The sequence below is a fragment of the Triturus cristatus genome, chromosome 9 (genome assembly GCF_964204655.1).
Source record: "Triturus cristatus chromosome 9, aTriCri1.1, whole genome shotgun sequence".
Taxonomy (NCBI): Eukaryota; Metazoa; Chordata; class Amphibia; order Caudata; family Salamandridae; genus Triturus; species Triturus cristatus.
In genome coordinates this window covers 944,904,671-944,926,111 of record NC_140592.1, presented here as the reverse complement: position 1 = coordinate 944,926,111, position 21,441 = coordinate 944,904,671, and the positions used below count along the sequence as shown (strand labels likewise).

The following is a 21,441-nucleotide window of genomic DNA, read 5'->3' as shown; positions in this document are numbered from 1 at the left end:
TGTTGCAGCCCTTGACAGCATGACCTGACCCAAAAGCTCAAACTCACGCTAGACTTTATACACCTAGGCACAAGAATATCATTGGACACCCAAGCCTCTTCATCTTTCCTTACCTTCTGTGAAACAGGTAGCCAGTAAAGCTTACCTTCACTGGCTACCTGTTAAACAGAGGATCCAGTTTAAAGTTCTTTGTATGGCTCATCGAGCTCTTCATAAGAAGGGCCCCCTACTACTACAGCATCTGTTACGACCTTACACAGCCAACTGGACTTTGCGATCAACTTCCCCATCATAGTTGGTGACTTCTAAGGTCTTGAAAGCTAGAACCGGGGGAGGGAGGGGAGTTCTTTCACCTCTGGTTCCCAGATTATGGAACTCATTACCTGTGAAAATGCACAAGATTGATGAGGAGTTGAGGTTTAGAAAGCAACTGAAACCCTTGCTATTCCTCCTAAGTCAGGGTGAAAATCGATCTTGATATTTGATGCTCAGCTCTGGGAAGCCAATTGGTTAGCGAAGCACTTTAGACTAAAGAGTGAATAGCTTCCTTCCAACTTGGTCAATTTTATTTAGTGCTTTTATCTCAACTAGAGGTTAGCTTTGTGTTTTATGTGTTCATATTTGTTATTTGTCTTCTATACATCCAGTGCTGCACACGTAGGCCTAAAGAAAGATTGTGCGGCGTGCCAACAGTTGAAGCCGAAGTCGCGGCGGGAGCGCTGGATGATACTTCTCTCGGCGCGTCACGGTCTGCTTTGGCGGACAGCTTCAGATACGGCTGTGGTCGTCGTCCTCGTCCTTCTCCGATGTCACGTGTGCGTCACTCCCTGGTGGTTAAGTGTCGCAGTTTGTCCCTGGGGGCTGGTTTCCGGCCTACCGGGGGCATGGACTTTCCACGGGTGATGCGGTCACGCGTGTCGTCCTAGCCACCGTTTCCTGGTGTTGGGGCGGCGAGAGTCCAAATGGAGACATATGCAGCGGCTTTGCAGGCCTCGCTGGCGTCTCCTCCTCCTTCCCCTCCTGGGGCGTTGGCAGATCCCTCGCCCTGCGCAGGGCCCTCCGCGCTGCCGCCAGTGGCTCTGGCGCCGACTGGTTCGGATCCAGGCTTGGAGGATGTGGTGCTGTTGGGGTGCGGCTCCTCTGGGGCACCTCCTTCAGGCCACGGCGTCTCTGCCTCGCCGCAAACTCCCGCGGGGGTCCCTATGGTGTCGCGGGAGGTCCCCGGGGCTCAGGTCGCATCCCCAAGCCCCTCTCGGTCCTTTGACAAGGTGGTCCTGTCTAAGGCCGAGGTGACGCCGCTACAGCACCGGCAGCAGCTGGACCGTGCGGAGCCACAGGGTTCGGTGGACCCTCCTCGTCCTTCTCTGGGTCGAGGCCGAGGGAGGACCCCTCATCCCTCTCCAGGCCCCTCTCGTCCCTCCCCACAGGCGACTGCCGAGTCGGAGGGCGAGTCAGAGGTTGGATCGTCCCTGGCGCTGCCACATGGGTTGCCGAGCGATCTTCGCCTCATTCTGGGCCGCTGCTGGTGGAGGGCTTCGTGCCACTCCCCAGGCCCGTCTCGTTCCCCCATGCAGGGGGCTGCCTAGGTTGGAGTCGGGTCGGCGTCATTCCAGTGCTGCCCTGGAGCCGGTGAGGCTCCAGTTCTACTCCGGTCTCCCCTCCGGTCTCTGGTGCGGAGTGACTTGGAGGTACCTTGTCCGGTGATGCCAGATGGTGCCGACGTCCTGCCTCAAGCAGCGTACTCTACGGCTCCACGCAGGAGTTGTACCGCGGATTCGTCGTCGGACACTCCTTCTCCGGAGGCAGGCTGTATATTGGTGTCGTCCTCCCCGGAGACTGGCCGCCGTGTGGTGTCTTTCTCACCGGCATCAAAGGGCGGCTCCCCGCCCTTCCTGAGGCAGAGGTGTTCGTCGGAAGAGCGGCAGGTCCCTCATTCTTCGGCTCCTTCTAACTTCCAGGTCTGGCTCTTGCCCGTCCCGCTTGGCCGCGGGGACGGCCGCCTTAGTTTGCAGCCGTCGCCCACGGAGGAGCTGCTTTCTCCACCGCGGGGCCCTATGGAGGCGGGTGCGGCCTTCGCTCACGCGGTGTCCACACCTGTGTGCATCCTCAGCATGGTTGACCCGGTGGCTCACTTTACAGCGGACCATCTATTGGAGGTCCTCCACCAGTGCTCTGGTGGAAGGGAAGTCTTACTTCCCTTTGAAGGTTGGCTCCCTTCTTCCTTGACGGTGGCTTGGAGGCGTCCTGCCTCAGGGGACCCGGTGCCTCAGCATCTTCTGCTCCAGCACTTCCCGGCGCCGTGTGACCTGGCGTGTCTTTCCCTTCACCCGTCAGCCGCCAGCCCCCTTTTGCGGACTGCTTTTCCCTTCCTGCCGCCACTGTTGACTCCGGCCGACTCTTGGGGGCAGTGCTGGCTAGGGCCTCCTCCTGTTAGTGGGACTCTGCTGAGTCTGAGATCTGCAGCGTCCCAGGAGTCTGGTCAGGTGGACTTACGGCATCATACATTGGATGACCGGGAGCTTGCAGTGTTTATTCTCCGCTCCGCTCTGGACATCTCATCGGTGCTGGGCTCGGCCATGGCTTCCTGAGTCGCTCTCCGTCGCCATGCTTGGCTTCGGGACGGAGTATTCCCTGAGAATATTCGGGAGCGACTCATCGACCTTCCGTTTGATGGCAGCCTGTTGTTCCATGCCCCGGCCGACTCCGCCATCCAAAGGCTCTTGGCAGGGCTCCATCCTCCTCATCCGCCTTATCCTCTGCCGCCTTATCCTCCTCCGTCCCCTCCTCAGTGACTTCTGAGTTGGGTTGATTCTGGTCCTTCTTAGGCTGGTTGTTCTGGCTGTGGAGTGTGTTTTCTGGCCGTTTACGTCCTTCCTTGGGACTTTGGCATTGTTGGCTGCTGGACGGCCATTGTGTTGATTGTGTGTGGTTTCTGCAGGAGTTGTTGCGCGGACTTGGCCCTGAGATTGGGCCTTCTGCTTTGCTTGGGCTGCTTATCACGCGTTCAGCGGGGTGTTTTTTTCCCCGTGGCTCTTTTGTTTTTCCTCTGCTGCGGAAGGTCTTTCAAAGAGGGTTCCCGTATCTTGGGACTTAACGTACCCTATGTGGGGTAGTGGTAGCTGTCATATAGCTTGCGCTCTGCTAGTGGGTTCTGGTCGCCTTCGGGTGCCTGTTCTCCATGACGTTTAGGTAGGTTGCTTTTGCTTCCTGAGGTCCTGTGCGCAGCCACTCGTAGTGGTGTGCCCTGGCATCTCCTCCTCTCCCTGCTCCTGTCCTGAGGTCTGGAATGATTCTGTGTTCTCCCTTGCCAGGCGTCGCCTACTCGGCCTTCCTGGGGCCTCGGGCTGTTCTTTTTGCTTCTGGCGGCTTTGATTGCCAGTGCTGTTCTGGCTGGCAGGCTGCTCTCCATCTGGAATGGGTTCGTCTTCTTTTCCCTCGTTTCTTTGGGCCCTCTAGGCTTCCTCTTCTTCCGCATTTCCTGTCTTAGCATTGGGCGGAAGCTATATTGCCTTGTGGGGGAGTGGGGTGCTTCGGCCTCTCAGTCCTTGCCCTTGGTTCCTCTGCTGTGGATGTACGAGCCTCTTCAGCCTTCTTTCCCTCCTACATCCCCTTGGGGTCGGTGGAGTTCTGCTTGTGGGGGTTCCCTTTGCCTGGCAAGGGCGAGGTTCTACCTGGTCCACAGATCTGGTCCCCTGTGGGGCCCTCTGTTCTGCATTGGCTGATGGGGTCCTTTCGCAGACCCTCCTTCCCAGGGCGTATGGCTAGGGTATCTATTCTACGTGAAGGAATCTGCGGCTAGTAGTCTCTATCAGATGTACGAGTTAGTTACCTTCGGTAACAATGTATCTGGTAGAGACGATTCTAGCGGCAGATTCCTTCAGGGCCCGCCCTTCCTCCCCTATTCTGCGAGGACCCTTGGGTTGGTCTTCGGTACTCGCCTCCCGTGGAGGGCTGTGTCTCCTGTGAATGCCTTCCTTGTTCTTGACGGGTGGCTCCGTCTGGAGGCGGTTCATTCCTCCTTTGGTCCTTTGGAGGATGGGGTTCCGGTGCTCCGGTGCCCAGCTGCTCTGGCTACTCCAGGTTTGGGGGGGGATTGCTTTCTATCCCTGTCCTCCCTCCCCTTCCTTCCTTCCATTGCTATCCTCTGATTAAGGGTCATCTGGCCTTGTCTTGCCCTTGCCCCTTGTGAGTGGTTGGCCTCTAGGTTGGGGTGACTTGGAGGTTTGTTGTCGCTGTCTGTCTTGGGACTAGTCCCATTCCTTGCTCAGGATGGGGGGGGTTAGGGGGGGTTGGGGGGGGGGGGGTTTACTACGTGTGCCATGACTTTTACGCGTGTTCTTTCCCTCCGGGGCACAGGGATGGGAGGTTGTCTATGTGCTGGCAGGGTGACTGCGCAGGTTTCTGCTTGTTCTTCTTTCTTCTTTCCCTGCCCTTGGGTTCTTCGGTGTTGGCACTACTCTGGTGGTGTTGTTAGTCACCGTTTCTTTCCAATTTTTCTGCTCTTCGCACACTGTTCCCATGCTTCCACAGTTTTTTATCTGGTGGTTCCGCGTTGTGGTGCGAATAAGTTCTCCGAAGAAAACTGACGTAGGCGCTCCGGGGCGGGTCTTATGTGACCTCGCTGGCGTCACGTACACGGACGACGCCTGGGCGGAGTCGCGTGATGTCGCCCCGCCCCCGGCGCGCAGGGATGCTGTGGCAAAAAAGTTTCCAGATCCAGTCTCACGCCTGGGGATAATTCTACGTGAAGGAATCTGCGGCTAGAATCGTCTCTACGAGATACATCGTTACCGAAGGTAAGTAACTCGTACTTTAATGACGACTTCCACTTTGAGCTATCTTCATATAGAGCCACCAGCAGTGGAAACACCCATTGCCTGGAGTTTGCAACACATCAGAGGTTGGTGGTAAACTGCTTAGGTGATGCTCTCCATAAGGCTTGGTTGAGGAAATGTCTTCCTGCATTTCACCTCCTTCATTGAAGTTCAACACATACTTCAACTCTGTTAATTGTTATTACCACCCAGAGTGCAACGTTGGGGGCTGATCAGCAATCATAATGCCTACTTTACTGGCTATATATTCTGTTGCTTACTAACAAAGGAAGCATTCAGTGGCAGGCAGCTCATAATATCCCTCCGGTGTGCTATGGGCAAGTGCTGATCAAATTAGGGAAATGTGCGCTTGCCACGGTGAAGTTATGGACAACCACACTTTTCAATGAAAAGGCATTTTTTGATTTGCTATACCTGTAGACCCTCTGCCCTGATCTGCATGAAAATTGGTGGCAGTCACTAGATGTAGTCGGTTAAGTCCTGTCATGTCTATTGATTTTGGTGAATATCCATGCAAGGGAAAAAAGTTAAAGAGGGTTTGAAAAATATGTTTTTCTTATTTTCGGTCCCATTGGAAATTTTGCTCTAACCTACAACAGAAAATAACTGAATAGATTTATGCCACACATGGCATGTAAATGTGTTAGTAGTTTTAGAGAGATATCCCTTTTAAAAAGAGTTATCCCTTTTGAATAATTTGCAGGCCTGGGTGTAGTTTGCGAAGTTTTGCTACGCGGAACTCCTCGAAGTTACAAAAAACCTCAGCGGAGTTCCACAAGGGCAGAGTGCAGTGCGAACTGCCGTTCGCACTGGTCTTCCTGCTGCTCGGGTAGAAATTCTACCCAAGCGGCAGCTTGCGCTTGAGAACTTACCGTCCGCAATCGCGAGAAGGGAAAAAACTCTGCTGCACTACGGAAAGCGGAGTTTTCTGCACTCCGCGAGCTCCGCGGAGCACGGAGTGCAGAAAACTCTGCAAACTCAGTGAACGGAGTGGAGTTCACCGCCCAGGCCTAATAACTTGCAGTTTAAAATCACGGGTCAAAAACTTGCTACTCCTTTCAATAATATTTGAGTTTTTTTTTAACACATGCGGTGGAGTACAGGGCCTAGTCACAGTACTGGCCGAATGGACAACCCACCCTTTTGGATCGGCCAGTCATGGTGGGTTGGGTGTTGGACCTGGTTACTGACCAGGGTCTGCAACCATCATCTGCTGTGCACGCCCAAAGTCCATGTGTTTGGTCACCAGTGATAAGTTAGGCCACAGGACCTGGCAAAAGGAGTTACACCCGTTGCACATGGCCAAAGCGGTTGTATGACGGAGCATGCATACATTCATCACGCATGACGTCCTTTACAACAGAAATGTAAGTATATAGCAGGTAAGTGAAATCGATATATATACTGCATTGGCCGAAACTCGTCATGTTCGAGTTACACTTTGAAATGAAAAAGAAACGCCATCACGGCAAGCAGAATGAGCATATTCAAGTCGTCCGTGTCTCTGTTTGGTGGCTGGATGCACCCTCGAGGGGTAACTGGAGATATATATATATATATATATATATATATATATATATATATATATATATATATATATATATATATAATATTCACTGAAAAAAAACATAGGTTTCAGGCCTGATATAGTTAGGAATTAGCATTTAAAATACCTTAGAAATTCACTGAAAAAACAATAGGTTTTAGGGGTGTTATAGTTAGCTGGACATTTCACTCGAACAAAACCATTGAAATTCCTACGATATAGTTAGTTGTACTAACTACATCTCGCGCGCCCGCAATCCACTGCTGATGATGTCACATATTACATCATTCATGCCATCGCAAATGACATCACTGATGACATCATCCAGAGAATGTGATTTCGTTCGTTATTTAAATATATATAATATATATATATATATAGCAATTTGCATTGAAGAATGGGTGGATATATAAATATCTGGATGGAGGATTTAGTAGCAGTGTGATTGACTGTTTACTTGACTAATTTATAGTGTCTCACTAAATATATTGGATAGTGACTAAACTGTGTGAATATCTGTATCACTTTGTCAGTTGTTGTGTAAACTGCTGCACTAGTTGGTTACTAGCTACGTGAAAGTCTATATTATTTATTGATTAGTTAACTGACTATTTGTATGGGAGAGTGAATGTGTGTGTGGTTCGGTGGGGGGGTGTGACTGCCCAAAGATGTGTGAATAGTTGATTCAGTAGGTATATGAAGTTAAAACTACATGTTATAACAGTTGTTTGGGTGAGTGAATATCTTTATGGGTGTGGCGATGAGCAAATATATGTCTCAATGGTAAATGTCCAACAAACTAGAAAAATAAAAGCCAGTGTATGTGTCCGTTGTTGTATGTAAATAAGTATACATAAGACACAGTGATTGTATGAGTGACTGTATGGATAACTGTATAGTTGTAATAGTGATTTTAAAACACACTAAGTATGAGCTATTATCTATATGAATAGATGAAGTGGTGTTTTTATAAGTGTATAGCTAAGTAAAAGTAAGTATGATCCATTGTTTGCATAAGTGAGTAGGATGACTTCATAAGTGATTAGGTTGTGTGCTGGTGTGTAATGTTGATATAGGTGTATAAGTATATTTGATAGTGTTCTATTGATCATTGACAGCATGTATGAGTGAATCTACAGGTAAATAATTAGATGTGTGTATAGCTCTAGGAATCACTGGTTGGGTGTTTAGAAACTTGTATTGGTGTGTCAATGGTTTTAATCTGGCACTCTCTATTTTACAGTGAGTGTTGAAAGGTTATACTAGTGTATGATGAGGTGTATCTGATTGTCACATGGATGATGTCATCAGTGATGTCATTTGAGATGTCATCAGTGATGTCACTGACCATGTCATGAATGATGTAATATGTGACATCATCAGCAGTGAATTGCGGGCGCGCGAGATGTAGTTAGTACAACTAACTATATCGTAGGAATTTCAATGGTTTTGTTTGAGTGAAATGTCCAGCTAACTAGAACACCCCTAAAACCTATTGTTTTTTCAGTGAATTTCTAAGGTTTTTTAAATGCTAATTCCTAACTAGATCAGGCCTGAAACCTATGGTTTTTTCAGTGAATTTCAAAGGTTTTTTAAATGCTAATTCCTAACTATATCAGGCCTGAAACCTATGTTTTTTTCAGTGAATTTCAAAGGTTTTTTAAATGCTAATTCCTAACTATATCAGTCCTGAAACCTATGTTTTTTTCAGTGAATTTCAAAGGTTTTGTAAATGACAATTTTTAATGTATTAATTGTTATACTGATTTTTTTGATACTGCTTTACTACATTGTTTAAACTGTTTATTTTTAGAAATTTTATTTTTTTAATTACATTATACATTACAATACAAAATATACTTTCTCAGAATGAATTACTTTAGTTTAAATACTTTGCAAATAGACAATAGACTTTTAAGTACAGTAGTTACAGTTGTTGCAATGGGCAACACAATTTCAAACACAAAGCAACGTTGAGCTCAATGTGAATTTCTAGTCAAATGCAATTAGTTATTTTATGATTACTTTTCTAACCACAGGACTGGATGCTAGATTCAGTCCTTGGACATCTCCTGTAAACAGTTGAGTAAAAGCGTTTTGGTTACAGTAGTGATTTTTAAGGATTAATATTGTATTTTAAAAGTTGACGCTTAAAAGATTTTTCACATAGAATCATCAATGTTATCCTATGGCAGAAAATTCACTTAGCAGGTAAGTACTGTTATCGTTACTTTTTCTTACTCAGTGGTGGATCCTTGATCCAGCACAGGTGAATCTCCTATAAACAGTTGAAAGAATGTGTTTGTCATACAGACGATTTTTTAGGAATATTTTTAGTTTGTGAAAAGAGACACTTGGAAACTTTTCTGCTGAAAACCACACAATGGATTCCTATGGAAGGAAATACAAGTTACTGGTAAGTACGCTTAGAATTACTTTTCAGGGTCAGTGCTGGTCTAAAAGATGCAGCCCTGGGTTCTCTCCTGATAACAGGTGAGTAAATCGGAATTCGTAGTTCGGCTGATTTTAGAGGAATATTTGTACAATGGAAAAGGAAGGGGGCGGGGCCTGAGGTAACGTGTGCAAACCCGCCCTGTGGCGTGTTTTAAGTTGGGGAATTAATTCCTCTTCAATCCTGCGGTTCCCTGGGGGCCAACTAGCCCACCAGGTACCTCCAGTATGCGTCAAGGAGCTGCGTTGCAGAGAGGTGTTCAGAGGCCACGCCCCTTTTCACAACACTCTGCAACGCAGCTCCGTGGCGCTTACTGGAGGTACCTGGTGGGCTAGTTGGCCCCTAGGGGACCTCTCGATTGAAGAGGAATGAATTCCCCAACTTAAAACGCGCCACAGGGCGTGTTTGCACAGTATCACCTCAGGCCCCGCCCCCTATCTTCACCACTGTGCAAACGCGCCTTGAATCCTGAGGTCCCCTAGCGGCCAACTAGGCCACCAGGTGCCTCCAGTAAGCTCCACGGAGCTGCATTGCAGAGAGGTGTAAAAAGGGGCGTGGCCTCATTACACTTCTCTGCAACGCAGCCCCCTGGCGCATACTGGAGGTTCCTGGTGGGCTAGTTGGCCCCCAGGGACCCCCAGTATTCAAGGGGAATTAGTTCCTCCTCTGCAAAAGCACCAGGGGGCGCGTTTGCAGAGTGGTGTAAGGAGGGGGCGCGGCCTCCGGCCCGATCCCGTTTTTTTTTTTTCGAAGGGGGGGCTGTGTAGCCCCCCTTCTTTTTCTATTTATTTTGGCCCTGGGGACCCCATCCCCAAGGGCCTGTCCCCAATTTTTTTGCAGAGTTTTATTTAGCGCTAACTTGACCCGAATCCATTTTTATATTTGAAAAAATAATTTGCCCCGGGGACCCCATCCCCCGGGGCATGGGCCTTTTTGTTAAAAAAAAAAATGTTTATGGAGGGGGGCTGCGTAGCCCCCCTCCTCTGGCCACTTTAAGGCCCCAGGGTCCCCATCCCCCGGGGACCACCATTGTTTTAAAAAAAAGAAAAAAAAATTATTTAATGGGGGAGGGGGACTGTGTGACCCCCCCCCCCCCCCTCCTGGGCCACTTCTGGCCCCGGGGACCCCATCCCCCGGGGCCTGACCTCTCGTTGGAGACCGTGGGGGGGTCCCCAATCCCCCCACGGTCCCAGCCGGCTCCCCGCCTCCTGCGGGAGCCGGCACTGCTTTTCCACATGGGGAGCAGCTAACATGCTGCTCCCCAGCAATCTGCTTTGCTTCATTGAAGCGAGAGCAGGTTTCCCTGCTCTCGCTTCAATGAAGCAAAGCAGTTTGCAATGGCAAGGTGGGAGCCGCGAGGCTCCCGCCCTGCCATTGCAAACAGCAGTGTCCCGGGGTGGGCACCCCGGGACACTGCAGGAGCCGGCCCTGGCGGTCCCCAGGGCCAATACAAGGCTCCAGGAGGAACATGACCCCCCTCCAACATGTACAAGTTGCCCCGGGGGGTGAGAGCACCCCCACATCAAATCGTTGTAAGCCCCGGGGGTGGCGGTCCCCGGGGCTGGGGGGGGCTGCGAGCCCCCCACCTATGGTAACGAAGCCCCAGGGGGTGGCGGTCCCCGGGGCTGCGGGGGGGGCCCCCCCACACTTTTGTTTTTTGAATTACGCCCCCGGGATTTGGCCCCCAGGGGCAAATTAGAATATTCAGTGGGGGGCCGAAAGTCGCGCGGGGTGCGCGAATCTCGCCGATTTTTTTTTTTTTTTTTAATTTCTTTATTTATTTATTTGGGGGGGGCCCTGAGCAGGCCTAGGGGTCAGGGTGTTTCTACCCTGCCCGCTTGTCGCGTTTTTCGCGTTTGTTTTTTAGGTTTCTTGTGCCTCGGTTCTACCGAGGCACAATATGGCTGCCAACACTTCCTGATCTGGAGTGTTGACAGCCAATTAGAATACAGCTCGTGCACGGCAGGGTGCGCGCTGGGTGCGCGGATCCTCCGAGGCCATAGATATATCTATCTTTTTAACTCTAATTTTCTCAGGAACTACTGAACGGATTTACACCATTTAAGCAAAAGGCACGAGTCTGAACTGAGGACTACCTCTTTGCCAAATTTGGTGTAATTCCGTTCAGCAGTTCGGGCTGTAGCTGCGTCAACAGGTCCTATGGGACATTGCATGGGGAAAACGTGTTTTGGGACCCCCCTTTTTTCTCGGCCCCCACTTGACAAATCACCGTGAAATTTTCAGGATAGGAGCGGACCACAGCTGGCCAAAAGTTTGGAAAGTTTCGCTAAGATTCGTCAATCGGCGCCAACGTTATTCCAAATAGAATGTTGCGGATTTCCTATGGAAAATAGGTCCTAACTAGATCTACCTACTGGCAACCGCCAGTAGGTAATTATATATATATATATATATATATATATATATATATATATATATATATGTGTACACATACACATGTACACACACACACACACACACACACGTACACACACACACACCCCACCCCCCAACCTCACCACCCCCCAAACTCACCCCTCGTAAAGCCTAAATATACTCTTACCACCTAATACCCCTAAAAACACCTTTACCACCCAATACCCTTACCCACCCCTAAAAACGTCCTTACTATCCAAACCCTAAAAACACCCTTCGCACCTAGTACTCTTATCCTCCCCTTAACCCCCCAAAAGCCTTACCACCCAATACACCTGTGCAACCGTAAAAACACATTTAGCACCCCATACCTTTACCCACCAGTAAACACTAAAAGCACGCCCAATACCCTTACCCAGCTCTAAAACCTAGAAAATATTCTAGCTACCCAATTCTCTTATCCACCCCTAAACCCCCCCAAAAAACCCTACTACCCGGAAACCCTAAAAACATCTTTACCACCCAATACCCTTACCCACCCGCTAACCCTAAAAACACTCTTACCGCCCAGTACCCTTACCCAGCCCTAAACCTTAAAAATACCCTTAACACTCCATACCCTTACCCACCCATAAGCCCTAAAAATACCCTTACTACCTTATACCCTTACCCAGCCCTAAACCGTTAAATTACCCTCACTCTAATTCCTAACACACACCCACACACACACATATATGCGCACACATATACACAAAGTAGTTTCACTTATCTGATATATACTTACATTTTTGTTGTAAAGGCTTGTGTGGTAAAGGTATTGCATGTTAAAGGTTGTTTCCCAGCCAAACAGTTGGTGACAGGTGTTGAGCTGTCACAGAGAGTTGGGTGCAGGACGCCAAATGCCTGCACTCTGGACCAGTGGTCAATACTTGCTTTGCACGCCCTTTGTCTGTGAACAGCAGGGGTTGACCACCTGCGGCGGGTAGGGTGAAGGTCATACCATTAACCAGTGATGCTTACAGCCTTTTGCCAAGTGCAGCATGCATTGATTGACTCTGTAGGTTTGGTATAGGTCCTGGATGCCTGCGGCCATGCACAGCTGTGGTTGGTAATTAAGTACATCATAAAAAAACATGGAATACACTGAAAACAAAACACAGGTAAAAACGGAGGTATGGTTCTGGCTGAAACTCCCAACCCCACTGCAATTCACAAATTCTAGTTAGTAACCACACAACACACTCCGTAATTTGATCAGTTCAAACTTCAACAATGGAAGAAAAATAATTTATTACTGGGCAGATTATTTCTCTACCCACATATACATCCCTAATAGTGGGGAACGCTTTTAGGTAACCAAACTGTACTGATCCTTTGGTTGCCACAGGAGAGCGTCCTTCACATCAGTGTTTTTGAACTAATGGCTTTCCTGTTAGACCTTCAGTCATTACTAGCCACACTGCAACACAACATGATACTCAAACCAACATGATCACTATGTACTAGATATAGAAACCAAGGGTGTACCCATTCTTTCTCACCGTACCTGTGAGCACAAACATTTTGGCACTGGATGATACATCCTCAAATACCCCTACTAGTAGAACATCTCCCAATGGTGGATAATGACTTTGCCAACCTGCACCAAGAAAGTCACAAATGGGAAATCAACTTGCATATTTTACACACACACACACACACACATACACACACACACACACACACACACACACACTCACTCACTCACTCACTCTCTCACTCTCTCACTCTCTCACTCTCTCACTCTCTCACTCTCTCACTCTCTCACTCTCTCACTCTCTCACTCTCTCACAAAACTGCACCTGTTTGGCACCCACAAATACCCAAAATGGCAAAGCTTCACCTGCAGTTACCTACAACCTCAATGCGTGGCAATGCTTTATGAATATGTTGATCAGGGGTATTCACTTACACTTTTCCCCCACTACCACTGATTCGTTATGTAGCACTGAAAATGAGATAAGCTCCAATGATGCTACTCCTCACTACACTAACATGGGACCATCGACCTAGATGGTCTACTGTAGGATTTGTCCTTTTCATCCACATGAAAAACGATAAATGCACCCAGACTTAGTCAGTACGAAGAAAAGCTACTGCATCCCACCTGAAGGCATTCAGCCTTGCAATCTGGCATAAGTGTTCTTAGAATTCGGATACATGCAACTACCTGACGATTGTATGAATATTATAAATGAGGTAAGGAAACCTACTACTAGAGCATATTATGCAACAAAATGGAAAAGCTTTGTTTTCTTTTTCAACCCTCTAAGTGATTCATTAAGATCTACAGTACAGCGCATTGTTTATTATCTGTTACACCTTCAGAAAGCTTGCTTGGCCTACATATCAATGTGGATTCCTTGAGCATACGTTCAACACAGAAAATGTCAGTCTGTTTCAAAATCCTAATCAAAGCTTTCATGGACAACTTAAAAGGGACATCCTTCCTAGACTCTTCCTAAATTATGCCTGTTGCTTCTTTGGACCTCAATATTCTTCTTGCCAGGCTCACAGAAGCCCCCTCTGAGCTACTATATACATGTCCACTACAATTTCTGTCTTTAAAGTAGAATTTCCCATATCTATTGTCTCACTCATCTGGAATAGTGAGCATCAGGCATTGTGAATTGATGAACCTTTTATTTTGTACAAGGACAGAGTTGTGCTGTTCCCCAACACTAATTTTCTACCAGAATATGTGCGGTCCTTTAATCTCAAACTGTTTTACCTTCCCTTATCTCACAGCCACAATCACGAACGGAAGAAGCTTTGCCATTAGCTGTTTGAGGGGGCGTCATATACTAATAAACAGGTATTTTTTACTTTTGCACAGCCACATATTGGCAACTCTATCTCCGAAGCAGGGTTAACCAGATGGATTACTAGATGAATTCTACTTTGTTACTAAAAATCAGAATGCACACTGCAGAACATAATACCAAGAGGACATCTCATTCACAAAAAATGTGCCACAATAAAAAAAGAAAATCAAATCTCTCTCTAGAAGATATTTGCAGTGCTGCTGCATGGAGTTCCATCTACACATTTACTGAGTAGACACTCATGTGTGCCACAAAGCACACGGTGGGCAAGCAGTATATAAAACAATGTTTCACATATCGTTCACTGCTGCTGTCAAGCTACCACTTTACTATTTTTATTCTGTGCACAGCATGTGATCTACAACTACAAAGACTACATATAGAAAAGTTTACTGTAACCATATGCTTGCATCTTGTAGTGCTGTAGGTTCACATGCGCCCATCCTGCGGTCCCTAAAGCGAGCACTGCGCAACACCAATGCACATAATGAATATATGCATGCTTATTCACCAGTACACAGGCACTATAACATTTTACTATTAACCACATATGTATATATATATATAACTACCCTGGAGGGGGGGGGGGGGGGGGGAAGCACAATCAAAAGTGGAGTCTTTGTTTTGGAAAATAGTGGACTCAAGGGATAGGTCAGCGAGTCCTCTCGAAACCAGAACTCCTGAGGTCAGCACTAAGTGACAGGAGTGTGCATACCATGGTAATCCAGAGCACTACACGTGGAAAACGGATGTTATAGGTAAGTGACATTTTACTTTCAAATTAGATTACTTCTGCAGTGAAATTCATGCTGCAATATTGGAAGAACATACTGAAAAGCAAGTCATGCCCAACTGCAATGTTATGATGTTGGTACCATGTGATTTACTTTTACCCTGGTTTCAAATTCTTGGACCACATTATCTTTATATTCTAAAGCGTGCCTATTTGAGAGATTAGCTCAATTGAAAATATCATTCACAATGCATTTCTGACTGATAACGAGGCATTTGTTTTTGTTTTAATCATAAAGGAAGACTGCCCTGGACATATGTGACAATTTGACCTCTTTAGACTATGTAATAATAACTGCATTCTAGGCTTTATTTCTGAAATTGATTATTTGCTTACTATGCTATTTTGTCAAACTAAAATTCAGTATTTTATGTTTTGCAGGCTGTGGACTGGTGGAGTTTAGGCGTTCTTACGTATGAGTTATTAACGGGAGCATCACCTTTTACTGTTGATGGTGATAAAAATTCCCAAGCTGATATTTCTAGGTAAGGTAAAGTTCTGCTAGTGTGTGATCTCTTTATTACTGTGGCCATAAAGCATTTCTTGATCAAACATCATAAGAGCGGACTATTCAGTCCCTGTATTTGCAACAAAGAGTATGTGCCAAAGAAATTATGGTTTTGATTGTATTCAAATATTGTTTCCCCACACTTTAGAACTGTAAAAAACTGTTCCTAATTTGTACTTTCCTAATTTTGATATATTCTGAAATATCAGCATAGTTCATTTTTGTTGTGTGCTAGAAAACGCCTTTTGTTTCAAGCAAGATTGGCACATAAGTTCTCTCACTTTGAAGTCGAAGAAAGAAAAGTAAACACCAAGCTCTCTGGGAAACAGAGGCCGACATCTGATCTCTGCTTTAGATGCACTGCAAAAGTGTCAAGATAAGAACACCATTTAAAGTCATGATTACAGAAAGCGAGTACTCAGAAGGATACAGTAAACCAGGGATGCTCCACGGGAGGTACGAACTCCAGCTAGACAGCTTAAAACTAATAAAGCCAGAAACTAGAAAGTAAGCAATTGTTACTCACTGAAAAGCCAATGGTAAGCAATGTGTGGGGTGCATTCCCAAGGAAGCTTTCAGAATGCCCACAATAAGTTGTTGGCAAACCAGACAGCTGTGCCTAAAAAAAACTTACTGTGAGGTAAGGTAATTAGATTGAGGAAAAAAAAAAGATTAGTGTGACTGAGACCCCTGTCCTGCAATAGCGACCAACAACATTTATCCTCTTGTTGCGGCCATCCAATCAGATCATTTGGTCCCATGGGACAGTACTGATCCTGTAGGACCGAAATGATCCACCGGGAAAAAGCCCTCTTGACCAATCTGATTGATCTATTTTTGTGAATCTGCAATGCCGCGAGAGTCTGCTGGACCAGCCATCCAGATATCACTAATTTAAACACAAATATCTAAAAAATGGCTGAACTGATTTATACCGAATAATGAAAAGCATGCGGTCTGAGTAAATTTTATGTAAATCTGTTTGTGCGTGTTTTTTCTTTATCAATTCCAAAATTTCCTATGGAAATTAACACGGGAAAACAATGTTGTGGGACCGCCACTTTTTCTTGGCCCCTTTAGCTGGATTCACTCAAAACTTTCCGGAAGAGAGCTGTGGGGATGAACATTTTTTTGGAATGTTTTGTGAAAATTCACCAGATGGTGCCAAAATTATTACCAGAACAAAAAACACTCGTCCTATTGAAACTCTGACGTGTGTGTGTGTGTGTGTGTGTGTGTGTGTGTGTGTGTGTGTGTGTGTGTGTGTGTGTGTGTGTGTGTGTGTGTGTGTGTGTGTGTGTGTGTGTGTGTGTGTGTGTGTGTGTGTGTGTGTGTGTGTGTGTGTGTGTGTGTGTGTGTGTGTGTGTGTGTGTGTGTGTGTGTGTGTGTGTGTGTGTGTGTGTGTGTGTGTGTGACAGTCAGTCAGTCAGTCAGTCATAGTCAGTCAGTCATAGTCAGTCAGTCATAGTCAGTCAGTCATAGTCATAGTCAGTCAGTCATAGTCATAGTCAGTCATAGTCATAGTCAGTCAGTCAGTCATAGTTAGTCAGTCAGTCAGTCAGTCAGTCATAGTTAGTCAGTCAGTCAGTCAGTCCGACCGTTCCCCGTCTAGAAAGGACTTCAGCCCACGCAGGTAAGTAAAGATTCCTCCTTTAATAGCAGTGCAATGATCGGCATAATGCATTTCGGCGTGAGCGCCTTCGTCAGATACCTTCAATCATTCACCCTTTGAAAATTCAGAGTGTCCTTCTGCGATTGGTAGAGGCACTCCTTCACATGTCCAGGGGCGGGTACTCAAAACGCAATGTCTCAAGCTTCCAAGCTGCAGCGACACCTGTGTAAGTACTTGCCCAAGTGAGCGGTGCCTGCAGCTACACCACTGAATCATGGATCTTGTAGTGCAAGGAACAGAAATCCTACTCCTTCATCCAACCGCAGATCACAACAGCGAGTATTGACACCCACCGCATATATATAGTTATTAATTGCACACACATGTATTAATTACTGTGGCAGTTACCATATGAATTGGATTTTTTGGTTTGCTAGTAATTTGGTGCTGTTTGACAAATCTTCACAACACTGTCCAAGAAAAAGGTCCTCCACCTCCGCTCCTTCATCAAACGTTTTGGGGTAATCAGTCAAGCAGGGGCTGAGTGGGAGAAAAAAGGAGGTTCCAAAATGCATTTTTCCTATGCAATTTCATAGGAATTTTTTACCAGTGCTATAGCCCAAACGACTGAACAGAATTACACCAAATTTGGCAGAAGTCAAATTTGACAGAAATCTAGATCACAAATAGTGTAAATCTGTTCAGTAGTTTAATAGACGTTAAGGTTCAAAATGTATGTTTATCTGGATGATTGGGTTCGCAGGACTCTCACAAGAGTCCCACGATCAAGCAATTTTAAATAATATAGTGATCTGATTGGCTGAGAGGGCCTCTTTTCTCATCGGCCATCTTGTTCCTGTGGGAGCATGAAGCACCTGCAAGTCATGAGGGAGCTTGCGCTCTGAATGCCTGGCCACAAAATGTGGAGAAAAGTTGTGGCTGCCATTTCAGGGCACGGGGACTCGGTCGTAGTATCCTGAAAATTAAAAAAAATAAAAAAAAAACCTGGACCTTGCTTCAACATGAGGAGAAATGTTGTGGCCGCCATTTTAGGACAAGGGGACTTGGTGGATCTTGGGGAGTGGGGAATGGGGGGGTCCCAGAGGGACAACTCCCACCCCATGGCATTTTTTGGGGGGGTTGCCACAATCCTTCTGGATTCTTGAGGGAGTCAGTGAGGTCTAATCCTAGAAATTTACTGAAAAATACAAAGGTTAAAGTGACGTATAGTTAGGTGAAAATATCAGTTTAAGCAAAACATGTTAAAATAAAAACTCAAAAATTCATCAATTATAGTTACTTGAAGCAATTCTACCCTTGCGAAGCACTTCTTATGACCTCACATATTCTAACACTCATGACCTGTTCTGTGACATCATTGATAACATCACTAATGATAAATAGCTTGATTGATGAAAGCACTGTGCTGATGGAGTTTTGAGTTAAAGTTACTTATAATAACTATGGGCAGATGACCGACCAGCAAAATTGCGGCTCGCAAATTGCAACTCATTTGCGAGTCGCAATTTGTGAGTTGCAATTTGCCAAGTACAACAGTGTGTTTAACACTGTTTGTGATTCCCAGTGGGGTCGCAAATTGCGATGCTCATTAATATTAATGAGCCTCTTCCCCCCAGGTCCAATGATTAAGCCATCAATCCAATTCGGGGGCATAGCCGTTTCCAGGTGCTATTATTAGTACCTTGGCTGGATTCTAGCAACCCCTGTTTGGTTTTATATTAGCGATCACTACTGGTTGAAACATTAGTGCTGAGGGGTGAGCTCTCCGTTCCACTACTGCCCCTACCAGTCATAGTAACTGAGGCAGCACAATGTGTGTAAACCTATAAGATTGCATATTGAAACCTGTGTGGCAGATAAGGACAAAAAAATATATATATATTAATGAGCCTCTTGCAATTTGCGAGCCCATTGTGAATGACAGGCCCTCTCAGGTATGGTGGCCTGCTGGGCTCAGCAGACCACCGTGTCCGGGACTGCTTTTAAATCTAAATTTTTAATGCAGCCCGTTTTCCTCAAAGGAAAACGGGCTGCATTTAAAAAAAACAAAAAAAAAAACGTTTTTTGTTTCATTTTTTAAGTGCACGTAGTGGTCCCTAGAACCACTGCCTACCTTAAAAAATATCTTTAGATTCAGTCACAAAGTGGAAGGGGTTCCCTGGGGACTCCTTCCAACTTGCGACTGCATTGCCAGCCTCTTGAAGAGGGTGGTAATTTGCGAGTGTTTTGCGACGCAATTGTCGTCACAAAACATTCATACATTTGAGTTTATTTAGGAATTGTACATGGCTCTGGGCCATTTTGCATGCGCAAACGGGTCGCAGACCCGTTTCCGCATGCAATTTAGGGTCGTACATCTGGCCCAGAAACTGGTGAATTTCAGTGAGTTTTTTTTCACAGCATATTTGAACTACAGAAACATTAGAAATACAATAGTTATTGTTTAATTCATTAATTACAAAATTACTAGTCCAATTTATAGTACAGGCCACAGCGTAACAATGCTCAGCGTCCATGACACTGTCGGGCAGGACGTTGCACAGGACAGATCATGGTCTCACTCATTTCAATCTTAAATAATACAAATTTTATGCAGGCCCTATAAGTCAAAATATTATGCTTAGATGACAGCCAGCCTCCCTTAGACTCAGGTACAATCATAACTCCTGGTCCAAAAAGCAAACAATGCTGCGGAACGACAGGGTATCTGAAAAAGAACCCTTATTAATGGAACAAACTTAACCTAACGCAAAAATCAATGTGACCAAAAATCTCACTAGAAGCATCCCAAAACCCCATTTAAATCTAGGCCCAGCCTTAAATGCATCTCAAGGTCGACACGAAGGCGAGGAATGTGCGCCCTTAATCAGACGATGAAGCCCCCCACCCCCTCATACGATCTCACCTACAGGGAGCAAGCCCCCAACAGTTCTAGCCAGGCTTACACAACATGCCAAGCACTGGTGGCAAATCTTACTAACATTGCAAATGTCAATCGATGTCTTGAATTTCCAGTTAGACAACTCGATGTACAGATCGACTTCATGAATCTGACGTGCGCACACATTTCAGGCATTAATTTAAAACTAGAATCCTTGACCTCTTTAATCCAACCAAATGTACTTGCAGCCCGATGATACACAAATCATCCTCACTCCCGGAAGTTTGTCAAGTATTTTAACTTCTTAAAGGCCGACCACCAGAAGTGATCCAACCACCACCAAATAAACACAAACCAAGAACCCACTACAGGAAATATTAAGCTGGGATTTATAACCCTGAGAAAGGCAATATGAACGGCCAAAAACCAACAACATAGAAGATCAAACAGGAGCAAAGTCACCTCAAACAACCAAGGTGCAAGCTCCCTTATCCTCCAAAATAACTTAAAGTCAGCGAAAATGAGCAAAGAAGGCAAAATGTAAAAACACTCAGTCAAAGGAAGCAGCATCTAAACAAATCTACCCCATATTTGGACAAAATAACATAGTAGTTGCAGGTAGTATTCCTCCAACTCATCCATTTGTCACCTGGATGACGCACAATGTTCGACCACCGCCTCAACAACTTCTCCTAACAAAATATTGTCTCAAAATGAAAATATTAAATGCCGATCACAGAGGCTGGCGGAAACTCAAGTGGCAACCAAAAGTAACTATAGCAATGGATCATCACATCCACAGGACCAAACCACACGAATCTTCATCAGCTGGGGGAGTGAAGCACAGGGACGGTTCACCCGGAGTTCACACCAAACATCGCAACAAGCCAAGAAATAGCTCACAAAATCAAGACCGATGTCCAAATGAATTACCCACTCAACTGGAGGGCCCAGACAAATCGCCCCCTCAAACAAGAGACAACATGTTCTATGGGAAATATAATAATATAAGCACATGCACATCTAACCTGCACTTAATGTCCATTGTCACCACTAACTGTAATCGAACCATCTCACTAAAACCCCCACCCCTGTTCAGCGCCAAACCATGCCCCCCCATCAGCTATCCACCCTGGTGGGATTACATGTCCTTCAAAAGTGAGGAAAAATGACAACTCTACAGGAATTCGAAATGCCCCCAAACCCCCCCCCCCCCCCCCCCCCCCCTGATATCGAATGCGGGTACACAAGCCACAACATTCACAACAAACCTAACAAAAATTCTTCTCCCACAGGAATTCTTTACCAAAATTGAGGGCAGGCATAACAAACATCTATTTAAATCAGAATACATAACTCAAGTTCAACAGAACATCCTCAAGAGAGGAAGCATCATAAGGCTACTAGGGGAGATTCCACAACTAAAAGACATAACCTCAACAGATCTATTAGCAGTAGGATTCCTGGTAACCGACAACCCCTCAAGACCAAAACCCACTTTAACAACTTGGAATTCAATTGAAATAGTGGAGTTGCTTCTTTCCTCCGTAAAC

General features: G+C 46.0%; 1 protein-coding gene across 2 annotated transcripts in view; it reads left to right on the top strand.

The window, feature by feature from the left end:
• Positions 1–21,441, top strand: part of RPS6KA5 (ribosomal protein S6 kinase A5) — a 543,858-nt gene that overhangs the window by 299,495 nt on the left and 222,922 nt on the right. For both annotated transcript variants that reach the window (XM_085626532.1, XM_085626531.1), the window contains exon 7: positions 15,248–15,351. In XM_085626532.1, the coding sequence (XP_085482658.1) occupies positions 15,248–15,351 (104 nt within the window). The remainder of the gene's footprint in view (positions 1–15,247; positions 15,352–21,441) is intronic.